The 25,835-nt window shown below is 40.8% G+C and overlaps 1 protein-coding gene across 3 annotated transcripts in view; it reads left to right on the forward strand.

Moving 5' to 3' along the window:
• The window catches only part of APP (amyloid beta precursor protein), a 210,389-nt gene that overhangs the window by 127,179 nt on the left and 57,375 nt on the right, over nt 1-25,835 (forward strand). For 2 of the 3 annotated variants that reach the window (XM_034074572.1, XM_034074574.1), the window contains 3 exons: nt 8,041-8,174; nt 16,884-16,958; nt 17,946-18,104. In XM_034074572.1, coding sequence (XP_033930463.1) covers nt 8,041-8,174; nt 16,884-16,958; nt 17,946-18,104 — 368 coding nt within the window. The remainder of the gene's footprint in view (nt 1-8,040; nt 8,175-16,883; nt 16,959-17,945; nt 18,105-25,835) is intronic. The other variant, XM_034074573.1, reaches the window with a different exon arrangement.

Genomic DNA, 25,835 nt, shown 5'->3' on the forward strand with positions numbered 1-25,835 from the left:
TTGCATAAGAACTATGAATTTGAATGAATTAAAACCCCCAAGTTATTACACATTCACCAAAGCCAGTCACATTAGAACAACCTGTTGTTTCATCACAAAGGCTCTTTATATTCAGTTGTCCTACTGTTTCCCAAATTTGCAGTAAGGGGCATTACCTCTCAAGACTTGACTTGAATGTATCCCTCTTGCATTATCTCTAGCATGAATTGCCAGTATTTGCTGGGTTTAATTTTCTCTAGCATAAAAGCTCAGCTGAATGATACATTTTGATAAAGTTGAGGCCAGTTTCAAATAGTGCAGATGAAATCTTAAGAAAAGCATTTTTCCAGTTCTTCACTCATTGTGAGTGCTGGACAAATCATTCAGTGCCTAGGACATGAAATGGGATGAGTTCTAATATCTACTGAAATTGTCAATTTTTACTACCATCTTTTGTGAAAGCAAATGACTAATTTCTGTTTCAGCAGTTTCTTCATCTGTATAGATTTGCGCTTACATTTCACCCTTGAACCACATATGGAGACAGTGTTGGACTGGGCCTATTTAAAAAGCAATTGGGTAAATTTTAAGGCTCAACAGGGAAATGATGCAAATGTTTTCATATACAAGATTTAGACTACTGATAATTTCAAGCACTAGGAATTTTATTAACTTATTATTGTAGACACTTTTTTCACTGTACTTGTTTTGTCGAGCCTAACCACAGTTGGGTTTTTTTTACTCTGTGGAACCTGATGACATGTTTGCAACATTGGCAGAAAGCATGTTCAGGAAGATACTTCTATCGGCTCTATGTTCTCATTTGATGTAATAGGTGAAGAATTTAATGGGGTTTTTCCCTCATAAATATTTAAGTTTACATTTACAAATCAAGAATGACCTTGAAGCAGTGTATTGCGAAGATGCTTTAGTGTATGCTTTGGGGACTTCCTCCCAAGCACAAAATGGATCGAAGAACTCAGATGGGGGTGAGCTGAGCAATTAATGGTCAAGATGAGTGTCAAATGAGCATGAGCAAGGCAGAATTGCATTTGTCAGGGCTAGGAAAAAGGAAGTTGTATTCATGGAGATGCAATGAAAGCAGGAGTGCCAAGACTTAGCTGTGCATGGATAGGAAATATGTCTTGCAGGTCATACATGGAAGGGTTCTTATATGAGAAAATTTAACATAAACCTAGTTTAGGTGGCAAGTATCAACATTAGTCAAGGCAGTGGGTGATGAATAATATCAGCAGAGTATGTTTTGTTGGTTGGTTTTTTTGCTTTCCAAGAAGAATCTGAGGGATTTCACTATAACATATCAAAGAAAAATAGGATCAGTCTTTGCAAAGTGAAGTTCAAGAAGGAATATAACTCTTAAAATATGATTTCTCTATCTCAGTGCCCTTAATTATATTTTCAGGCTGAGGTTGCTGCATTGACCTGAAATTATTCTTTGAATGCTAATGCAAATTATAAAACATTACAGAAACTATACACAGTCTTTTATGACAAAGTAGTTTAGCACTGATGGGTAATAAAAACAATGAGATAACCCAGCTATGAAGAAAGGAAAGAGCATCCCTCTGGAACACTGGGTTCTCTTTCATGTGTTAACTCTCTTCATGTCACCTGTGTCTGCAATCTCTTTCAATTAAACTAGTGGACATTTTTAAACAATGTGCTTTCTAATCTGCTGTAGGAACATTCATCTAATTTATCAGAATTTTGGAAGCTAAGAGGCAGCTTGAAATTGAAGGTGGAAAAGTCAAGTCTTAGAACTGGTGATTCTTTTTGCTGCTTCAGACGTGATCCTCAGCCAATGCTGTTACAGGGGATGTTTTTTCTCAAGTCAGTACCAATGTGCATGTATCTTTTTTCTGACAGAAGAATGTATTTGGTTTTATCTGGCCTTTTAGTCCATGTTTTGTGCTTTCAGGGTCCCTACCATTGTAGTCAGAATTCTTCAGTTTTTATGTTGAAGACTTTATTTTCAAAGACTTTTTTGAGTGTCTTAAAACAATTATCAAAATATGAGGATAAAGTAAATGTGGAGGATAAATAAAACCCAGCTGAGCGGCTGTGTGGTCAGGTTGAGTGATAAATATGTAATTGAAATGGATGAGCCTTAATATCTTAAGTAACTTAAAGGGAATTCACATTATTGAGCATCTTTGCTGAAAATTAGAATATGGGCATCTGGAGTTGAGTGGCTGAAGGACAGGAGTACCATCTCTGATCTTTATAAGCACAGTTCACTGCTATGCAGTTAGCTTCCAGGCAGAGAGGTGTGCTGGTGAGTCATGAGGTGAAAGATCTGGCTCCCAGAATTCCTGCCAACCCAGGTGGGTGATGCCAAACCTTGGAGCACAGCAGTGCTGTCTATTTGGTCACCAAAACCCAAAAAGAAACAAGCAGCAGTAACCTGCTACTTATAGGTAAAATGGTAAAACTTGCAACGTGTCTGATTTTCATTCTCACACGGTCTCCTTGGTACTGTTGACCCTGGGAGGAACTCTGTCCTCCCATTTATTCTTCAGTTTTAGACAGGGTTCAGAAAGTAGTCTTGGTGGAAGCACGTAGGAAAAGAAAGTAATTAAAAGTGAAAAGGAGTGGCAGTTAGCCTGCTGGTCCTGCAGCTGACAGTGCTAGGAATGAGAGTAGTTGTCTCCCTAATGCAGTGGATTATATGTAGTACATGAATACACTTACTGTTCTGTGCTACAGTATTGATTTCTACTAGAAGGCATACCGGTTGGGCACACATCTTTCTCCAAGTAATTAAATTATCTTAAACTTTAAAGCTTCCTATGTAAAAACTGTGCTGTAAAAAAATTTCCCTACGTTTAAAATTGTGGTAATTTAGAATCATAGAATAGTTAGGGTTGGAAAGGACCTTAAGATCATCTAGTTCCAACCTCCCCTGCCATGGGCAGGGACACCTCACACTAAACCATATCACCCAAGGCTTTGTGCAGCCTGGCCTTGAACACTGCCAGGGATGGAGCATTCACAACTTCCTGGGCAACCCATTCCAGTGCCTCATCACCCTTACAGTAAAGAACTTCCTCCTTATATCCAATCTAAACTTCCCATTTAATTTTGAACCCATTACCCCTAGTCCTGTCACTACAGTCACAAATGAACAGCCCCTCCCCAACATCCCTGTAGCCCCCCTTCAAGTACTGGAAGGCTGCTATGAGGTCTCCATGCATCCTTCTCCAGGCTGAACAGCCCCAACTTTCTCAGCCTGTCTTCATACAGGAGGTGCTCCAGTCCCCTGATCATCCTCGTGGCCCTCCTCTGGACTTGTTCCAGCAGTTCCATGTCCTTTTTATGCTGAGGACACCAGAACTGCACACAATGCTCCAAGTGAGGTCTGATGAGAGCAGAGTAGAGGGGCAGGATCACCTCCTTTGACCTGCTGGTCACACTTCTTTTGATGCAGCCCAGGATACGGTTGGCTTTCTGGGCTGCAAGAGCACACTGAAGCCGGCTCATGTCCATTTTCTCATTGACCAACACCCCCAAGTCCTTCTCCACAGGACTGCTCTGGATCTCTTCTCTCCCCCACCTGTAGCTGTGCCTGGGATTGCTCCGACAATTTGCTACAATCTTACATAGACCTTTTCCAGCCTTCGTTTGTCTTGCATCATTCAGCTGGTAGCTTGTCTGTTTTGTAATAAAAAGGTAATAGTTATTTTCATTTCCCATTGTTTAGATTCTGTTCACTCATTTTTCACCCTGCTGTAAGCAGAGTAGCTTATTCATAAAAGAATGGGGATACCATCTTGTAAAAACAGCTTATTTCATAAGGTAGCAGTAGCAATAATAGAAGTCCTTCTTGCTAAAGATACTCCATATGCACTTGTGATTGCCAGAAGTGTTATAATTAGCTGCAATCTTAGTCAACAACTGAAAGCTTTGATCTTATTCCTTCATTAATGAGGCAGTTGTATATGTGGAATTCAGAGGCAGTGAATGCATCCACTGAATACTAAACTGTAGTTGGGTAATGCTCTCATTTCAAATGGTTTCCGATCTTCTATGCTACAGCCAGTCTCATTCAGAAAAAGGACATCTACTGATCCTTTTACTTTGTATGAGATTGGTGGAAGACCATTGATATTGTGGGGGTTTTTTCCCACTGGAGATGCTGATACGGATTATTTATTTTTATGCAAAATCATAAAAGAGGATCTGGGGACATATTGTTGGATTTTTCTTCCTTTTTACTTTTTCCCTGGTCTTCTGATAATTAAAAATTGTTGTTAAATAGTGAAAAATGTGTAAAGTATGATTTGGCCGTATTATTGAATCTGTGTCTCCAGGAAGGTTAGGATTTTAAAGCTTAATAAAAACTAAAAAACCCCACAAGCCAACCCACCCACAACTGTTTGGGAATTGACAAAATGAATGCAAGTGTAAAGAAAATGTCATCTGATACTGCATTTCTTCCACACCTGTTAAAACACACTTTTTTATCAGTTATCATGCGGTGCTAGAATGACTTACCTAATAAAACAAGCAATGCATAGAAAATTAAACCTCCTTCTAAGAGCTGATGGGGTCATAAAACGAGATCAGGCTGCAGATTCTTGTGAGCAGCAAGCAGGCTGGGAGAAAGCACCTTTTACTCTTTGCTTTCCTACCTGTTCATTGGCTAGGTTTTGGAAGGAGATGCTGAAACAGGATGTTTTCAAGGATGCTTTTGGGCAAATGGGCATATATTTGCATAAGTTGTTCAAATACTTAATTGCATGTACTACTAAAGTGGGTGGGTTATTTCTGGTCTGGTTTGCCAGCTTATTTCCTACTTAGCTTTGGTTTCCGACCATCAGACCTTGGTTGCTTCTTTCTGATAAAGCTATTGTCAGAAATCTTTTCTCAGCAGAGATTTTCTAAATCAAACTAGTAGCATGCTCCCTGGTGGGTGAGTGTAACTGATTGAGCTTCTTACCGTGAGGCAGGTTCCCCAAGCTCCCATGAACCCACATGCCTGTTTCCAAGCCTTCTTTCTCTTTGAGAGCATATAGTGGAGAGCCACATGTGGCATTACACTAGCCATTTGCACCAGGTCAGGGGTAGCAGCTTTCTCTGCCTGTGCAGTATTGCTCTTCGTTAGCATTCCTCTCTTCAGCTTGGCTTGAGAGAGTAGTTTGAAGTCAGATATCAGTGTACTGGCTGCATCCTTTCCCATGATCCTGGGCACAGCCTGGCTGCTTTCGGCACCCAGGTCTGTGGCCTTTAATGCCTAGTCACTGGTTGATACGGGTTTGCACAGCTTTTGAAGGGGCCTCAGTGCTCTGCCATCATCGGCACCAGGCACTGAAATAAGGTTTTCCGGTTCTCAGCACCCACTACTCTCACCCATTCAGAAATGCAGCAGCAAGTATCCCTGTGGGAAGAAATGGAACTGTCTGAAAACCTAGCTGTAAAGGCCGTGTGTGTGAGAAGGGAGCTTTGGAAAATCAGACCTTAAATGTACAGGTGGCTTAACTGATCTCAGTGCAAATGCTGGTGACCTTTTTTCCAGTACAATAAATTAAAGGTTAAATTTGCATAATTTATTGGACACTTATTTAGATCACCACTTCTTTCCACTCACATTTGTACAGGCTTAAGTTTAAAAAAAAATAAACTGTAAAAGGTGGTGGAGAACAGCAGATGCACTAGAGCTCTCCCCCATTCCATCTTACCATGATAAACCCTGCTGTGTCCTGCAGAGGTAGCGCCGGGAAGGTGCAGGCAGAGAGGAGCGCTCCTCACATTGAGCTGATTAAACTGTGGAACTCATTGACACACTGTATTGTGAATGTTAAATCTCATGCAAGTTTCAGGGAGGTGTGGAGGGATTGGGGGATAAAATTAAGAGTCATGGAAGGAAAATGCCAGCAAGGTCAGTTAAACATTGCAGAAGAGTATTCACTGCTCTTGCCTGGGGGTGTTTGGTGAACCCCTAGCAGGAAACAGGAGCTTGTAGGGGATGGCGTTTGCTCAGTCTAACACTTAAATTTCTTTCTCCTTTGAAATAAATTTTCATTTTCTAAACAGAATTAAAATGGACTACACTTAACTGTAAATATTCATTAATAATAAAGATTCATTTGGTGCTTCAGAGATTAAAAGGCAAGCATATACGGGAATACTTCTGAGCATTACAGAAGTATTTTCACTTTTAGTCCAAAGTTTGGGTGGTTTGGTTTTGGGATCTGCTGTCACTGGATGTAGCCTTTCTGCAGGCAGCACTACACCCCAGCACAAACCACATTATCATTGTAGATGGGTTGTTATCATTAAATGTGTACAAAGAAAGAAAATTTTTATGCTTTTAACTGTATCAGAGACTTCAAATTGTCTGAAGTTGTAAGAGAAACCACTGAAAACATGCAGAGCTGCATTCCATTGTTGTCATTTTTGTGACTTGTCGGGAAGCTCAGTTGTTCCTGCTTGATTGTTACATTACTTCAGTGACAAAGTTTACAATATGTAAGTTTGATATTAAATATTTATGAAACAAATCTGAAAATGGGGGGGGGGGGGAGAAGTGAAATTTTGCGCTGTCTGAGACTTGTGAATTGGATTTATGTTGATTGCTGGTAGATTCTTGTTTATTTTGAGATAAATAGGCCCTTTCCTCTTGATCCAGTGAGTAACTTCCAAAATCCATTGTGCAGTCTGTACCAACAGCAGACAAAACCATTCATGCCTATTGCAGAGAACACGCAGAAATACCTCAAATGCAGCCAAAGGCTTACTGTTCATTTTGAGGCTATTTTGTTTTGCTTTTGGGGTCGTACTTCTCAAGTAAAATTGGAGGAAAAGTATGGATTTTGGGTTAAGTTTTTCTTAAAATTTGAGGATGTATTTCATTGGGACTAACATGTACTTCTAACCTGATTTTTTAATTTCTCATTAAGTAATTTAGCATTTGTGTGTTTATATTTTGGCTTGTTTAAAGGAAAGTAGTCACAAGTAAATACTGGTTGTTATTACTCAGTCCGACCTTCAAATCAAAGTTTGCTTTTGCTGAAGACATTGAGAAATATTCGAGGTGTGGGAGAGTTCTGGGTTTTCTCTACCTGTATTGGTCTATTTACTAAAATGTAAAGTTAACCATAGTACATAAAGTAAAATGTATTTAAAAATAAAAGTCCTACACGGCTATCTGTACAGCCTTTGTTTGTCAGACTTTTTAGACTAACGTTATGGTTATTGAAGTAAATGTGACCAGGGATTTCAAATTAATTATATAATAAAATATTTAGGAGCAGTCTAGTTCACATGAAACAGCCAGAGAGTTTTTTAAAATGGCTGTTATGGCCCTAGCACAGAACTCTTACTCTAGTTAATGCAGGGGTCATTGGATGTCACTGTGTAGTGAGGGAACTGTTGCTCACTTTGCTTGAATTACCCCCAAACACAAATCTTTCCACTAACAGTGTGATTGGTATTGCCTAATTATCCGACAGGAAAGGCTGGCAGTTAATGCAAGATTGCTGATAATTGCCAGTATCCATGAGGGGCTTTCTTAATCAAATTTGTTACAAATAAATATCTGTGAGACTAAACTGTCACTAAGGGAAGGATTTGAGGCATTTCATTACAGTACCATGGGGTCCATAGGTGCTTTAAACATATTTGCATTGCATTCCGTGTGTGTTATTGCAGTTTATCCTTTAAAAATAAACTAATATACAAAGCATGTAGCTTTGCAAAGGGCTTTTTGATGACTTATGTACTTGTCATTGACAGTCTTTTTTTCCTTGGTATTTTGGCATTGGCTGCAGTTTCTGACCTGTTCTCCGTGGAGTTTCTCCTGGTATATACAACAGGGCGGGTGATTTCCTTGTATATTTATATATATTTGCTATGTGTAACGTATCCACTTAAACCACATTTTCATATCTTCCTCTGCGGTTAAAGGAATGGATTTATTCTGAGGAAATTAGAACAGATGTTTCATGATTGGTCCAAGTAAAGTTTTACCTGTACTAAAGTAGAAATTCTGCTTTTCTTTCCCCCTCCCTTCCCTCTCCCTGCCTCAAAATTCCACCTCAGTCCCTACCACAGCTGCTAGCACTCCTGATGCTGTCGACAAATACTTGGAGGCACCTGGGGATGAGAATGAACATGCCCATTTTCAGAAAGCCAAGGAGAGACTCGAAGCTAAGCATCGTGAAAGGATGTCTCAGGTAAGGGGAGATTTCTTCCTAAATGTGAGAGTTTTGTCTGTCAAGTCGTAAAATGCTTGCAATCCTTCATCTTCTTACTTCCCAAGGCGTCAGCCAGCTGCCCTGCTTATTTGCAATGCTGTAAATACACCATTTACTGCTTTTCTGACCCTTACCTAAGAATTCAGCTGCCTGGGACACACACATTTGTGGTTGAATGGCGGCTGTGATCATAAATCACCGCAGTTATTTGTGCTGGTAAAAAGGGAAGAAAAGTCTGATAAAAATTGTTATCATCTTTGTGGAAGACTGGTTTGTGAGATGATTCTTGTGTCTAAGTGAAGAACTTGACCATTTTATTAGTCATCTTTGCTGCAGCTCAAGTAGATTGCTTATTATTAGGTTCATTCTCTGTGTGTATGCATACATGGTGAGGCCCTGGGGTAACTTAAGATCGCATATGTTCATCTAATGGTGTTGAGCCTCAGGGTAACATGAAATGCATCTAAAGCCAAAGAAAAGAGGACAAAGTAGTTCTTTTGAACTGAATTAAAATCCAGCTGAATCAACCCTTTTCTTTTATTGAACCAAAAAGATTTGTGTAGCCTGAAACTGTACAGTTTTTAATCCTATTGAACACTTAAGAGATGAGCTATCCACTCTGAGAAATAATAGCAATGGCAATAAAAAAATTTCACAGTTCTGCTCTAATAACAACAAAGAAAAAATATAAGAGGCTTAAAGGAAAGCCTGTGGTGCATATATTTTGAGGATGGAACAAGCACCAAAATAAATGCAGTAAAATTCAGATGTGCTGCATATATCTGTGTAGGTATTTTACTATAGTTTTTCATTGTAACTTTGTTTCCCTGTTGCATTTTCAGTGTTTGTGACACATTAACCTTTAGCTCTGTGCTAAAATGTTAGAGTAAGCCTGAAATTAAGCTCTTAGTATAAGTCCCACTCTATTGGCATTACAGCTATGCTTGGCATTTTTCTAATAAATAGGGCAGGGCATCTTACCTGAAGCAGTCATATGGTCAGCAAAATCACATACTGAGAATATGACACTTAAGAGAAAGGAAGATATGTGCTTCTCGTCTGCCTCCACTTGGGAAATGTTGTAGCAAAAAAAAAAAGCTGTCTCCTTAAAGAAAATAGAATCATAGAATGGTTTTGGTTGGAAAGGCCCTTAAAGTTCTAACCCTCCTGCCATGGGCAGGGACATCTTCCACTAGACCAGGTTGCTCAAAGCCCCGTCCAACCTGGCCTTGAACACTGCCAGGGATGGGGCAGCCACAGCTTCTCTGGGCAACCTGTGCCAGTGTCTCACCACCTGCATGGTAAAGAATTCCTTCCTAATAACTAATCTAAATCTACCCTCTGTCAGTTTACAGCCATTCCCCCTTGTTCTGTCACCTTTGTAAAATCTCCATCACCAGCTTTCTTGTTAGGCCCCCTTTAGGTACTGGAAAGCTGCTGGAAGGTCTCCCCTGAGCCTTCTGTTCTCCAGCCTGAACAGCCTAAGTCAGCATTAATGTGCTATCATTTCTTTTCCCCTGGATGATTGAAGAACTTCATTAAAACAACCAATGGCCAAGGTGCAAGTGTTGCCAAGTGTGGGTGCATGCAGCACCCAGCTCGGAGCCGGCCTGAAGCCACGAGGTGAATGTGGAGGGAGTTGAGCATGGTGAGCCATGGTTTGCAAGGTAGCTGCTCTCTCAGGGAGCACGTCATTCCAGTCCTCTTTGTAACAAGCTTCTGTGTGCCTGTAGTTTGAGATTAAGCTGGGAATCAGGAGGATAAAAAAAGCAGGCATCCTGCCTGGCAGAGAGGCTAGGCATGCAGAGGGTTGGCAGGTAATGCAGTCATCACCCTGTTATTGCATCTCCTTGAAATAGCCCTTTTCAAAGACACTGTAGGGGTGGGTGGCTTGAAAGCAAAGGACAAGTCAATGCAAAAGGCAGGTTTCCCTGTAACAGTCCTCAGTTTCTCACCACAGTTTCAGGTTTGTCTCCAAAATCCCAATATGTAAAGGCCCAGGTGAGTAATTAAGGGCAGTGTTTGGGTGAACCACGTATTTTCTGTTTTCTGCAGAGATGGTGGCCTGTGAAAAATAGCTAACCAAGTGCCCGGGCACCCAGAAATTATCATGCAGAGAGACCACACAGCATCAGTGCTTGAGACCATAAGAATAAACCAGGAAAAGCACTGAGCCATAGCCTCAGAAAACTCATGGGTAAATGCACTGCACATTTTACCACAGAAATGAAGGCTGTGGTTCAGGGGTTTGACTGAAGATCACGTTGGTGCTGCCTGTGCTCTGCCCTTGTTATCACGTTCCCAGCCATCCTTTCTGTCAGTGCTAATGAGCGTGCAGCTGCAGGGTGAGGTAGGTCAGCTCTCTCATCTCACTGCAGTGCTGCTCTTCCGAAAACCAAGTAAAATAACCAACTGTGGCCACTTCAGCACGATGCTAGGAAGCAGCAGCACCACAGGGACATCAAGAAGGAAAGACCTTTGATCTTTAATTTGCTTATGCTGCTTATGAAATCACATCTTAAAGTACGTATGTCTTGAAATACACAGAACCCCTGCAGAGCTTTGTAGGGGAGATTTAGCTGAAGTTTTTAAAAGTTAGTTTTCCCTTCCATGAATAATGTTTTGTGTAGTGCCAAACTAGCTCTCCTGGTTAACGTTTCAAATGTTTAAAAAATGTAAGACCTTATGGGGAAGTAGAAAAGTCAACTAGTTTACATTTCAGTGTTTCTGCACATGAACTGGTATCGCTGTGTCCCATATCACTGGTGTCCTTTTCTAGCAATTTACTTTAAAAATAGCTTTTTATATTTTCTTTAAAATCAGGTATGTTTTTAATATATATTTAATGAAAAATTAATCTGATGCTGTGCCTTGCTATGTTAAAAACAGAGAAACAGTGCTAAGTAAATTAAGATCAGTCAGTTTTGCTGTCAGTGTTTTGCCTTAAAAAAAAAAAAAACCAAACCCTAAACATAACAAGTGAGAGTCAGTATCAAGTGCTCCAGCTGCGCTGAGTATTTGTTTTATTTTATTTTTAGCTCAAAGTCCAGTTCTTTCAGCACTGGGAAATGGGGGTGTATGAAGTAGCAACAATGTCCATTTTTCTCCTGTTAAAAAGAGAGGAAATAATTTGTGGTTTTAGGAAAATGATCAAGTCAATCTTTCATATTGATAAATGTAATAATCTGAAATAAATTGGTTTGTTCATGAAATACAGGTATTTCTTTAATAAATCAGCTAGTTTTAAAACAGTATTTGATTTAATGCACACTTTACTTTGCAACAGCCAATTAATAAAAAAGAAATCAGATGCATTCTAGTTCACATATAAAATGTAATCACCTAAGAAGCAGGGAATTTTATCACTGAAAAAATAAATCAAAACTAAATATTTTAACCTAAACATGTCACCAGGACAAACGCAGATACTCTGTATATTCTCTGTCTGAGATTTCCCTTTGTTTACCATGAAATTCAGACAACTTGTATTTCTTTTTCTCCTGCATTAAGATATTCACACAGGCAGGGGAGTCTCTGCTGTTTTTATACAATGACCTGATGCTCTTCTGGTTCAGTCTGGTTTAATCCCTTCTGCTCTTACATTTCTGTCCCTTTGGACTACAGACCATGAAAGTTTTTCTGCCTTTATAACTACACTGCACCTGAGCAACAAGGCTCATAAACTTTTCTAGGCAGAGAGTTGTACTAGCATAAACTTTAAGCTTTCCCAAGGAATTATTAATGCAGCTCCAGATAACAGCAAAGCTACATTCCCATGCAAACAACATAGCCATTCAGCCATGCATGTGTAACCTTTAAATGTACATGTCAGAGAATAGCAAACAAGGAAGAAATTATGCTAACTGATTGAAGGATGCTGTTGTTCTTGTTTCTATTTTTGGTGTGATTCCCCTTTTCCTCTTTCTAGTCTGTTAAGTCCCGTACAGCTCCCTCACTTAAATAGCCTGGTGGAACCAGGTACTGAACTTTGGTTACAGGAGCAGTATCATTTATCCATTTCTCTCCTTAAACATTTTGTGACTAAAGGAGATGTCTTAAATTTATCTCATGTCTTAAATTTACTCAGCCTCTGTCTGTTTACAATATTTTAGGAATCATAGCAAGTACAGTACTTATTATAGGAATTTAATGATGCCTTGTCTCCTAGAATAGTCTTGCTTCTTGGAAGATCATTTCCAAAGCATGAGTCTGCAAATACTACAATTGCCAGCCAGCCTCAGGTGGGCCGATGTTAAATCCAAGACTTTTTTTGGATCATTGCATGCCACTAGTTCAACATCCCAGAGAGGTCTTCAGCTGTTTTTTAGTGTCAGTGGCACCATAGAATCACAGAATAGTTTGAGTTGGAAGGGACCTTTTAAGATCATCTAGTTCCAACCTCCCTGCCATGAGCAGGGACACTTTCCAGGTTGTGCAAAGCTGCGTCCAGCCTGGTCTGGAACACTGCCAGGGATGGGACAACCACAGCTTCTAATAGATAATCTGAATCTCCCCTCTGTCAGTTTAAAGCCATTCCCCCTTGTCCTGTCACTTCATGCCCTTGTAGAAAGTCCCTCTTCAGATTTCCTGTAGGCCCTTTTTAGGCCCTGGAAGCTGCTGTAAGATCTCCCTGGAGACTTTTCCTCTACAGGCTCAACAAACCCAACTCTCTCAGCCTGTTTCTGTAGGAGAGGTGCTCTGAGCATCTTTGTGGCCTTCTCTTGACTTGTTCAAGCAGGTCCACATTCTTCTTGTGTTGGATGCCCCAGAGCTGAACACAGCTCTGCAGGTGGGGTCTCATGAGAGCAGGGTAGAGGGGAAGAATCACCTCACCGGACTTGCTGGTCATGCTTCTTTTGATGCAGCCCAGCATATAGCTGGCTTTCTGGGCTGCAAGCACACACTGCTGTCTCATATTCTGATTTTCATCCACCAGCCCCCTTAGGACCTTCTCCTCAGGGCTGCTCTCAATCCACTCATTACCCAGCCTGTATTTGTGCCTGGGATTGCCCTGACCCAGGGGCAGGGCCTTGCATTTGGCCTTGTTGAACTTGAGGTTTGTACAGGCTCACATCTCAAGTCTGTTCAGGTTTCTCTGAATGATCTTCCTTCTGTCTAAAGTATCAACCACATCACTCCGATTGGTGTCATCCACAGGGTATATGCAATCCCACTGTTTATGTCCCTGACAAATATGTTAAATAATACTGGTCCTTGCATTCCCCAGATCCCACCATGTCTATTACTGTTTGCGGAAGGGCTCTTTCCTTCCTTAAAATCTTCAGGTTAGTAGGAGGGCTCTTTGGAGAGGTTTAATGATGCTATTACCAGAAAAAAAAGGGGCAAGACTTAAGTGTGGAACAGAAGCCCTTGACAAATGTAAGCATCTTACTGGCATGACTTTGACCTTCTAACTAAGCAAACCTTCAGGCAAGCTCCTCTGCTGGTCTGATTGCTGTAACCCAAGTGTCTGTCATAAATTCTTCTCTTGCAGATATGCTTCTGTGGGAGTAAGTTCTGCTGTTTTCAATATAATGAGATTTGTGTACTTAGCATCTCTTTTAATAATGAATGACATTTTTCATGCTCCCTTTTTGCCTCTTGCTGTCCTCTACAGCCCAATTTCAAAAGGATGTCTGCCAGGCAGTAAGTCCTGAGTTCTGAATAAGTTTGACTTTGAAATGGCTTGCTTCTTAAATCTCAACCAGAAGTTGTCATTTTCCCCACGCAAATCCGCCAGGCCTTGAAGAGCCATAAATCTGTATGGCTTGATGGGTCTGTGCTGTCAATGAAGGAGAATAGGTTTATAAGTGCATAGAGGCCAAGCTCAGCCTCTTTCTGCACATGCATATCTGGGGATTTTTTTTACCTTTCTTGTTCTTTGTATTCCTGGAGTGCTATGGCATATTTCTTAGTCACTCAGAATTCTTTAAAGCTATGACCTTCAGTGAGGGCAGACTTTTTTTCTGGGTGGTAGCTTGGCTACCCATAGATAACTGTAGGGAAGCTGTACCTTCAGTTACTCTAGCATAGCAGAGATGCTTTCAACTGCTGAAGTCTTCTCAGTTGCAAAAATCGGCACTCAAAGAACAGCAGTCTTTACACTGAATATTGTTTCAAGAGCCATGTTGTCCTGTATTTTTCACAAGCCATTCACTCTCGTTGTACCAGAGCTGAACTCTGAACTCATAATCTACATCCCTCCCAACTAGCTGTGTATGCTGTCAGTTTATCATCCTGCCTTCCACGCCTTAAAAAGTTTAGAGAAGTAAAATGGGCAGAGACACCTGATCTAGGTCTCCTTATCGCATTACCCACAGTACTTGTTTTCACAGTATGGATTAGCAGAGGGTTAGTCTGGGGGATAAAGATGGCAAGGGAACTTTTGTTCTGAAAACCCATCAATTGCTCTTTCAGAGTGAAAAAGATCATTAGGCAGATGTCATAGATGTGATTTGAAGACATGAAAGGAGAAGAGGGAGAAGAAAGTCAGAAAGTTGCTAACTTAGGCCAATACTTCTGTCGCTGTAGTTTGTTGAATTAATGCCATAATTTCTGGATCTTCTCTAATGCTCACATCTTGGCACCAGTGACATGTCAGCTCTCAGCAACCACAGTCATATGGCCTAAGCATATATATAAAGAGGTGAATACCTAACTTAATATTATCACTTATGCTTAGAGTGCTGCTGTGTATTTAATAACCTTTTTCCAGAACACAGCCAAGTCTCTGAATTATGCCAGTTCTTGTCCTTAAGTACTGCTTTGTTGAGGAAGCAGTGAAATCTCCTGTGCCCAAGTACTGGGAAAGTAACTGCTGGTAGGGCGATCTGTAACTTCAGTGCGCTGTACATTGTGTTCTCTGTCCTCAACTCAGCTGCTTGCTACAAGCCCTTGCAAATGAATTTTCATGTCCCCTTGTAAACTTTGGTTTCCTAGCTCCTTAAAGCTTGGCTGCAATTTGCACATCAATGTGTGTTTGTCTGATGAAAAGATAATATAATTTGAAGAGGTACTTGTAGGCTGCCAGTTTATATAGGTTGCAGTGTGATTCTTGGGACTTAAGTTTCAGTTTACAGTTCCCAGTAAAAGGCTGGTGTCAAAACATTACTTCAGGTCTTTGTGCTCACAACTGCTGTGTAACTATTCCCTCCTGGAGACCAGAAGCAGGAAAACAATTTCTCACTTTAAACTTTTCAGCATCCCATTAAAATCCCAAAATATGTGTCTCCCCTCTCTTGGGCAGTTACTGAGGCCAGAATCTCTTATGGATAAATAATTTCACTGACATTGAGTTGATCTGTTTTTATTATAACTGATTTATTGCTGTCTTGAAATACATGGCAGGGTCAACAGAAAGATGAAAACTTGACAACAAAATCCCATACATTGAGTCAGTCTTGAGTGTAGGTGTCTGTATGCTGGTTAATCTACATAAGACTGAGAGGAGATTGTATTTCAAGGACTGGGACTTGTAAAAGTCTTCTTTGAGCCCAGGCTTGGTTGTTTGTTTTCTAAGGCACAGGCTCAACCAGATACCCTGAGGCACCATCAGTGCTCTCCAGTCTGTCCCTCAAGGAACCTGATCAGCAGTGTGTAGTATGTGGGAGAACTGGAGAGCCTGAGACAGGAGAGTCAAGTGATAGAGGCTCAACTTGCACGTATGAGAGACAGCAGGTCTGACTTGCCCTGCCTCTGATATTAATCTTGGTAAAATTTCAGTCATGCATGCAGACTTAGTTTTTCCAAAATCCACTTTAGAAAGTGTGCATTTGACTATTTCTAGTGAACAGTATGAAAGTGTGGGATTTGTGACAAAGAAGGAAAATGCACATTCTGAGTTATTGCTTCTATATTTCTTCTGTCATCTCTTGACATTGTGCTGATCCTGCAAATAAACAAGTCACTTGTGTGCATTGCATTTGGTGAGAGCAATTGTTCCTGCATAAAATGTGTTGTCTGAGGAGATTGCTGTTTAGGTGTGAAATGAGTAAAGTCCCTAAGAAAGACCAGAGAAAGTTTCAGATGTCATGGACAGCAAGTTAATATCTCATTCCCTGACTATTGAAATACTGCCCTATGTTACTGGAGGATGTGGCCTCCCGCATTGCTGAAAAGAATGGTACTGAAAGTTCTCCTACATCATTTTTCTGTCAGTGTTGTACCCGAGATATAAATATATTCAGTTCCTGAAATGTAGGACACCTGTTTCTGGACAGACTAGCACAAATTGCATGTAATTCTTGATCTGTCCTACTCAAAGACCAATGTGGTCTGAATAAATCTTAAGCATTTTTGTGGTACCAAAAACACATCTTTTAGGACAAGTTGATATGCACTCATTTTGACCAAGGATGTACAGTAGATGGATGTGGTTTCCTTTCAGTCTGAGATGAAAAGGGGTTTGTATATTCATCAATAGTCATCTCTATTTCCCTTGCTTGAGGAGTGGCTGTTTCACATTGGAGTTGTGAGAGCTCAGCACGATGTTCAGACGCAGAAGTGCCATCTTTGTTTAGTTTAATAAAAGGATCATAGCTTTGTTAAATGTGGTAACCACTTTTTGTAGAGATAAAAGGAGGAGAGGAATATAAAAAGATGACTGTTGAGCTGCTGTACTTGGCTGTTGCTAAGCCCTGAGACAAGAGAGGAAAATGGGAAAGTCACACTTCTTGTTTTGTTCGTTAGGTCATGAGAGAGTGGGAAGAGGCAGAACGCCAAGCTAAGAACTTGCCAAAGGCTGACAAGAAAGCTGTTATTCAGGTAAAGGAAAATGCACCACAACCTTATCAGTTGGGGCCACAGTTAAAATACAGGTGGTGCTGGGTGTGATACGACTCTAAAACCTATTTTAAACCTATGAGGATTTGATGTTTTTCTCTGCTCTTGCTGCTGCTATTTTTGTTTCAAGCTGTTAGTGGCTGCTGGGTGCCTTTCACTTTACAGCCAGTTCCTGGAACAGCAGTGCAGGGCATAGCTTAACTGCAAGAAGGGGTAAATTTCTCTTGAATTCAGATTTGCTTTCAGTGAGAACTGAAAAGTCAGTTCCTATGGGCCCCTTTCAGAATTTAGTCCATGACAAACTCTTATAAGCTGCAGGACCTAAGCTTAAAGCAGAGATGGAAAATGTAACTTAAGGAAGGAATCACCATCAGTTTTATCTGAAAGAAACCCTCAGCCAAGAAGTACTTTACCCAAAATGATGCTATAAATCAAAAATTCTGGCAAGCCAGATACTCCTTGAATCTCACAGTGCCTATGTTACTCAGTACTGCTAGAATGATTTCAATGCAAAACTATAAAAAGTGGTGTTCAGAACCAGATTGCTTCACACATTAGATCCCACAGTTTGGCTCTCTGTGCATTTTACCCAGTCAGTCTTTTTCTTTATTGGAATAAGTTTCAACTCAATTTTATTTCCTTGTAGCCAAACTCCACCCTCTAGGCACAATTCTCTAGTGCTGAATCATTGTCTTGGAGGTATGGGGCAAATGAAGGATTCACTGGTGGTTGTGCTGAACATGTCAGGATTATTTTATTAGAGTAATAAAATATGGCCAGGTGTTAGGAAACAGAGCACATTAGCAGTTCCCCTGAAATCAGTAAAAAGTGCCTTCAGTGGAGAGTTCTTGGGAGCCAAGCTAAACTGACATGGGGAAAGATTTTGGTCATTTGCAGATGGAGGTGTTCATGCCCGCTATTCTCTCCTGATGTCTTCGCTGTTCCTGTTGTGATGGATGTTTTTTTTAGCATTTCCAGGAGAAAGTGGAATCACTGGAACAAGAAGCAGCAAACGAAAGACAGCAGCTGGTGGAGACTCATATGGCACGGGTGGAAGCCATGCTGAATGACCGTCGCCGCATTGCTCTGGAGAACTATATCACAGCCCTGCAGACTGTCCCACCCAGGGTAAGTGCAATGCCACACGCTGTGTCAGCTGTGTCAAAATCCCTGTAGTCATCCTGGGGAAAAATGAGATGTGCCCAAGTACAGTCCAGCTGTGGAGCAGTGAGTGTGTGTTCCCCGTGCAAGAGCTACTACAGCAGTCAGCTAGTTTGAAAGTTCAGACTGTGTTCATAAATGTAGGCACAAGCACACACACCCCTATATGCCTATAGGTAGATAGATACATCCATAAATACACTAAAGCAGATAATGTTGAAGTGATTTGGTTGTCAGAAATTGTAGCTGTTCAGAGATCCTGCAGAAGGATGATGAAGCATCCCTCCAGGTGATGCCCAAGTAGGATACTTCATCATGTCAAGATGGAGCTTAAGGGTGAGGGTGGTTGTCATTCTCTGTTTTGTTTGTTGAACTGTTGAAATGTGTGTGATGAGAGATCGTTTGAAGATTGTTGGATGGCACGAAGATAGCACAGTTTCAATTCAGGATTGTCTGTGTTGGATACATGTAAACACCAAGCTGAGAATGTGAACTGAGTAGAATCTCCATTGAGTAGTGTCTCCATATCTGTAATGTTTGTATTCAGTACCAGAATAACTGATCTGTGACCTCCAGAAGAGAATCTGCACAAATACGTGGGAAGACAAGTCGAATGTTTTATATACCTCTTGCCTCTTGAGTACTTCCTAGGTGGAAAAACAACCATGTTACTAAAAGGCTTTGGGGTCAGCAGTGTAAGATGTAGTCATTAGATCCTGAATTTGGCCTCACAGGGCGTTACTTAAACATGGTTAACCTGGTAAAATTACATGTTTTAAATTAATTTCCTTCTGCAGAGAAACCTGCATATTTAGTGAGCATGGAAAAGTGATCATCACCTTGATTCTTTGTCGTCATCAAACTCTTTTCTCCACCCCATAGTGCAAAACTCTTGGTTTTACTATGTGTGCCAAATAAAAGAAAAATCTTTTACTTAGGTGTAAGTGTCATGGGGAGACTTCAGAGCAGTTGTGTTATGAGCTAATCTGTATTTTGCAATACTATAATCTGTGGAAAACTAAGCTAGTCTATTAAGTTGTTAGAAGAGGATGTTTGCTCTGAGTACAAGATGCATATTGTAAACTCTGCCTGTGGGAAAAGTAGTGAAGGGTTTGGGCTCACTAGCAGACAGCTTAGAGTTACAGGCTGGGGTGCAGCTTCCTTCAGGAAACTGGAGCCTGTGGCTCAGAGCTGGAGTGAGATGAGGTGAGTGCATAGGCTGACTGCCAGTCGTGTTTGGTCTCTTGCAGTGTGGTTTTGGGTAGTTCAGCTGAGGTAGGATTTCACATTTGGCTTTAGCCATCAGCTGTTGCTGTGACATTGAACCTTATGCAAATGTAATCCTGCCTGAAATGTATCCTGGGCAAAGTTGGGTGTGGATCAGGCTGACAGCTTGGTTCTGCAGGTATCTGAGGTTGTGGAAGGGGAAGATGGGGACCGCCTATAACAGCAGAAGCATGGTAGTAACATCAGCTGGTGTTGCTACCAAATGGGGACTTATCTCAGGACTAATGGGGGTGAAAAGTTTAAATGATAATGTCTTTAAACGGTTCTTTTGCCAGTCGTGTTGATGGTACTGTCCTTGCCTCAGCATTTTTTGGTTGTGTGCTCTGTAGTTACTGACAGTGCAGGCACGTGCCTCTGAACTGCTGGTCAGATGTGTGCCAAAGCACAGGAAAAAACCTGACCTTGAATTCAGCAGGAGGATTTGTCTGGACTTATTGTGGGGCAGAGGTTGAAACCTGAACAGTGATCGATGATAGCTGAACAGCCTAATGAATGAATCCACTCTACTGACTGCTTTGCAGGATACGGAGCCAGAAATGTGAATACACTGTGAATCCAAACTTTGGCTGCCTAGACAAAGAGAAAATGGAGAGTAATGGAAAATTCAACTCTGATATTATAGCTGAATTTCTCTCTGGCAGCTCCCTAGTAAACTAAAAGTACATCTGATACAACGGTGTTGTCTTTGGAAGAGTAAATCATAACTTACTGGTGACTTTTTAAGTAATCTTACAAAAGGGAGGTTTTTCTGGAGTTTCCCCAAATATATTTAAAAGCCTGCTTCAAATTACATGTTTTGCTATTAGTATGTTTACTACAAAACTAGATTCTGCATATTTAAAGCCATGGAGTCTCTTCCTCAGATGTTGTAAGGACAGGATTTGGGTTTAAATTGAAAAATAAGTTAGACTTCTTTATTGAAGTGCATGTCTTCTGCACACAGCTAGTGAGTGTATCTGTATACACCTGAAGTCTGATGTATATAAATACACATATAGATGTGTGTGTGCAAAAAGTATTTTCCATGTGCTGTTTAATCACTTGGACATATTGCCTTGTACTTGAATTTAAATATTTCCCAAGGTTTTTTTGGACTTCTGGCAGGCCACTTAAAGCAGCATGATTTCATTTTACTCTTGGATGTGTAGTAATCTGTGACCAGTCTCTGCTTGCAGATCAGTTACGTTAGGAGTACAGTGAGTCTGGCACTCCTGGTGTCATCAGACTGATCATGGAATGTGATGCACAGTTCTCTGTGAGTGGTGACATCCTGATCTGCTGGGAATGCTGTGTTCTGCATGTATACAGATTATGTGGTACTTCTGTTCAAAGGGTGGGCTCCCAGGGGAGCTGAAGGGAAACTTCCTCTTCCTTGGAAGGTCCTGAGCTATGGACAGGGAGGCTGTCTGTGTGAGAAGCAGTATCATCATTTACTTGCTCCTTTGGATGAGGCTTTCCTTGTAGAATAGCAAGGTATGGAACTAGGCGAACCTTTGCTCTGAGTCAGTATGGTAGTCATGTTCTTGTACACACCTAGAAAACCAGCTGTTTTCAGTGCCATCCTACCTGAAACTACAGAAGTGTGGGAATCCATAGCTTATGTATCAGACCAAAAACTTCCACTGCAGGTTTTTGTCTCATGTTAAGCAGATGATTGCCAAATGCTGGTGTTGGAGGCATGTTTCAGAGTACCGCTCTGGGCATCAAGGGAAACAAGGAGCATGCAGAGATGAAATTCCATAGCTCCAAAGTCTACTAGGACATAAATTTGAGCACAACCAAGTATTTGCACTGTTACTCTATTCTCAGAGCACTCTCATGGGGGCTGCCCAGAAAACTCACATTTGATCCTCATCTGTGACTCCTGATGCAGCTTAGCTGTGCTGCTGTGTTGTGTTGCCTTTGAAAATGGGGTGCAGCTGTTAACTATCCAGTGTCAAAATACTGCATTATTTCATCCTACTCCGTGGTCTTACTACAGAAAAGGAGGATTAGTGGCAGCTGGAACCAATATGCCTGTAGTTTTTAAAACAGTTGGAAATTCTCCCCTTCATTTTGCAAGTTAAATAGAGGAATTCAGATGCATCATTCTCTGTGAGTGGATTGATTCTGTAATTTGCTGCTATTCCCACTTTCACGTGTGTGTCAAATTTTGCTGGATTTACGTTTCCCTGCTTAATCTTCATTGGTAAGAGAGGCACATTCTCTGTGGGAACCCGTGGCAGGGGGCAAAGAGAAGCAGAAAAGAAATCCCGCTCCTAGTGGTGAAGTAAAGGGTTTCAGAGCAAGGAAATATACAGGAAAACTCTGACAAGTAATTAATTAACCTACTTACTTTGCACATAGATCAAAGAGAGCATATATCATTAAAATCACTTTTAAAAGCTTTTCTTCTAATTTGGCACTATTTTACTGGAATAACTAAACTACATTTCAGTAATTTACATTACCAAAATGTAATTTGTTGCTGAGCAGAGCAGGATCATTAAGGTCAACCTTAGCATGTGCATCAACCCCTTTTTAATTTTTTGTTGCAGTTTTTTTTCCCCTGTTGTTGATGTCTTCAGAATTCATTCTGGTACCTTTTGTGCTATGGAAGCAGTGTTTGTTCATTTGAAGAGAGCACAGTGCAGGCTGAAGCTAGTCCAGGTTGGCTATTTGGCCATGAAAGAGGAATCTCCGGAGGGGCCCATAGTGCCTCTGTGTTTGGGAAGTTTGAAGCCTTTCCTGAGTCCAACGAGGTTGCTGTGGAAATATGCAGTTGGAGGCAGGCCAAAGTGTTACTGCTGATCTAGCGATAAATATCCTGTGCAGTAGGAAAGAGCTTTCCAGCTCTAATACTCCACCCTCTAACTCTGCTTCTCCAAACCCATAAACTTACAGCTGTGGAATTTCTCACATACACTTATTTTTGTAGGTTTTTGTGAAATAGCATGGATTTCAGTTCTGCTCTTAAACCATGGCAGAATTCAAGAAACATAGTCATCTAACTCTGTTTTCCAGCAGCTTCTGAGGCTTTGATGTGAATAAAATCAGTGCCATGTTTTCTCCCCAGTCTGTGGGCTGGAGCAAATGGTATGGTCATACACCTAAGCTTGCCAGTAATTTTTATGTACAAGAGAGTTGAAGACAAAAGAGATTATTTCATATCTGTATTAAATTCTGCAAAATTCTGGCAGGTTCGTTGTGTTTAAAACGCAAAGGTTTAAAAGGATGAGCAGGAACAAAATCTGTCCGTAATTTGTCCAAGTTGAGTAAGTTTAAATCCTGAAAAGCAAATAATGAGATTGAATCAAGTACTGTTTTAATTCTATTCTGCCCCAAGAAAAGTCCTTGGGAAGGTAGGCAAAGGGAAGTTTTGAGTACCACTGTAGCCATGTGTTTGTCTTGTGTGGGGTAACGCGTTTTGTTACAAATTAGCAAAAATTGTAGAAGACATCTTTAACTCCACATGAAAAAGAGCTGGATGGGGGCTTGGTTTTGTTTCACCCATGTGTAAAAGTCCTGCATTCATCCTAGTTAGTCTTTCTTGAATGTTCCTAAAATGAACTACTACTCCTGTGTCAACCATGACCTGCAAGTTAATATCACAGCAGATAAGATCTATACCTAATACGGTATACAAGGTATTCCTAATAAATGAATGAAAAGAAGCAGTTGTTGCACATTTCAGGAGCAGCAGTCATAAAGGGTTGGTGATTGATTTTTCTCTAAAGGCAAGATTAAATAGCACAATACAGCATTGTGGAACTTTCCCATTTAGAGAGATTTTTGAGCAAAATGACAAGCCAGCTCAGAATTTCCCATGGAAGTTCCCTGGCACAGAGCCGGGAAGTTGTATTTTAAATACACCGAAGTGTTTTAATATGATTTTTGTGCTGTTTCTCCAAAGTAAGTCTTTTGGATTTCCATGAGGAGAGTGTAAGTTAGATTTGTAGTAATCCGAACTACATCTGATGTTTCTGTTTTCTGAGCCCAGTGAAATTGCACTTTCATCACTCCCTTAATCTGAAACAGTAGACTAGGATCACAGTAGAGTTTGGGGAGGGGGGATGACAGACACACTATATGCATGCATATATATTCATATTTGTATGTTTATAATATTTGATTTAATCTGGGTTTGGGGCAGTTTAGGTCTCATATATGATTCCTTTATGGGGGTGACTTTATCTTGATGCTGATACCACCCAAAATAAAAGCACTGGGTGACAAGAGTCAGTGGGGCTGAACACACCCCCAGGTAGCCAAGAGCTGTCATTGCTTTCTGCTTTGTTTGGGCTCATGCCTTGTACAGCTGGAAATGTGTTAGCCAGCTCTCTTGACTGTCTGGTTAAGCTTTCAAACCAGCGGGCTGCAGTACAGGTCCTTAACTCTGCCCTGATGCATATAATACGCATATGTATGTGTGTGTATGTGGATGGATAGATAGATAATTTAGTTAATTAGTTACAGAAAATACTGTCTTCCAAACAAGAGACAAGGTATACTGTCTACAGAATTAGGTAGAAAGTTAGCTTTTTAATGCTGCATTGTCAGCCTAGGTAGTCTATGGAGACCACAGGTGAAGACTGTGGACCTGTCTACTTTGTACCAAATGTATTGAATACATTCTAGTCCCAACATGCTCTCAAAAACTGTAACAAATAATACTTTGAAAACATTCTCTAGTATAAACAGGATTTTAAATTAACAACTAAAATACCCACAGACACCAGTACATCTGTTGGCCTGTCACAATAGCTTATAAAAGGGCTATGATTGATCTGTATTTAGTTTGAGATTAAAAAAACCCAACAGGTGTTTGAATCGGCTGAGAAACAGGAGTTTTGGAATGAGTTTCATGGAAGCAAATGGCTTTAGAGCGTATGCTTGAAATAGTCAGAAGCAGCATGTAATGGTAGCATTTCCACTGCTTCACCTTGCGTTGCCCACTGCACACCTTACTAGATGGATCAGCCAAGGTAACTAAAAACATGGACATAGCAGGAGTTGTGTTGGGAGTATAGTGTCTGTTTTCAGAGGAAGACTGAAAAAAAGCCAGCAAAACAAGTACAGAAAACTGAAAGTAGTGGAATTATTTCATGAGGCTTAGGTAGCCCCTGGTGGCTGATACAAGTTAGTTATTCTGTGACGTGGTTCTTAGTAAGGGGACTACTGAAATGAACACAGCAAGTTTTCCCTGGCAAAACATGCAGCAGAATTTCAAGTACTAAACCCAGAATTTTATAATGGAGTTTGGAGATTGGTACATGATTTATGAAGAGCAAGAGGTGCCAAGCTGGCCCTGGGATGTGTCAGTCATTTGTTCTTCTGCCACAGACAGTGTCAGAGCTGAGACCTTGGGAACGTAATTTAGCTGATAATAGCATCATTTTCAGTTATAGTTTAATATGAAGGTTCCTGCCTAGGGTTGAAGTAATAGATGGCTGTGAATAGAATAGCTTCAGATCAAGGGTCTGTCTTCATCTCAGCCTGTGGAGCTTTTCCTGACCTTTGTGTCTCACTGTGGCTTCTCTGCTCTACCATCACAAGAGTTCATATCACTGTTCAGTGTAACCAGATCTGGGGGTGAATTGTGCTTTTAAGTGTCTCTGCAAAAACTGCCAGCATGGGTGGCTTTTCAGAACCAGTTCATTCAGTAATGACATTTAAAAGAAAATGTGTATGAAATAAAATACAGAGGTGGGACTTGGGTTCTTTCGCTGATCCAAAAATCTGTTAAAACTCTGCAAGCAGTAGGTCTGCAGTTCTAGGCATTGAGGAGAAAATGATCAATTAATTTACTATTGAGGTTTTTTACTACTTAAGTTGCATTCAGTGTAGAGTTTGGTCCTTGTTTGATCATCCACACTCAGGTATGCAAAGCCCAGTGGAGAGCTCTTGCTGGCCATCACCAGCTCTGGCAATTTCACCTTCAGCCAGAGCCCTGAAGCCATGTAGCAGCAACAGTGCAAAGTTGTTGAAAAGGTTGGAGGTATGACCTGATCCAGTGTGAACAGGACTTCCAGCAAGGAAGCAGAGCTGGTGTAGTGTATGTCAGGAGTTCAGGGATTACCACCACCTTTTGAGGTTTTTTGATCAGTATAGGAATGACCTTATAATAAGAATTATATTATGTAGTATAATATAGTATCTAATATACTATATATAAAGTATAATATTACGTTAACAATGGAGGCAGGGCATGTTTCTTAAAGGTCACTTTAAAGACACTTCTGGTGGTAACAAGTCTGTATGCTAATACTTAAAATCCATTTCAGCTTCCACTTCAGAGGAGCCTGATCTGTACCTCATGTCTCAATACTGTGTTCATGGAATACTGTTGTTTCCATAGATGCCTATTCATCCACCCTAGGAATCTGGCATGTAGTGCAGTGTCTTGCTGATGGGGAAAGCCTTGTGCATCTG

This window comes from Melopsittacus undulatus, chromosome 2 (genome assembly GCF_012275295.1).
Source record: "Melopsittacus undulatus isolate bMelUnd1 chromosome 2, bMelUnd1.mat.Z, whole genome shotgun sequence".
NCBI classification, from domain to species: domain Eukaryota; kingdom Metazoa; phylum Chordata; class Aves; order Psittaciformes; family Psittaculidae; genus Melopsittacus; species Melopsittacus undulatus.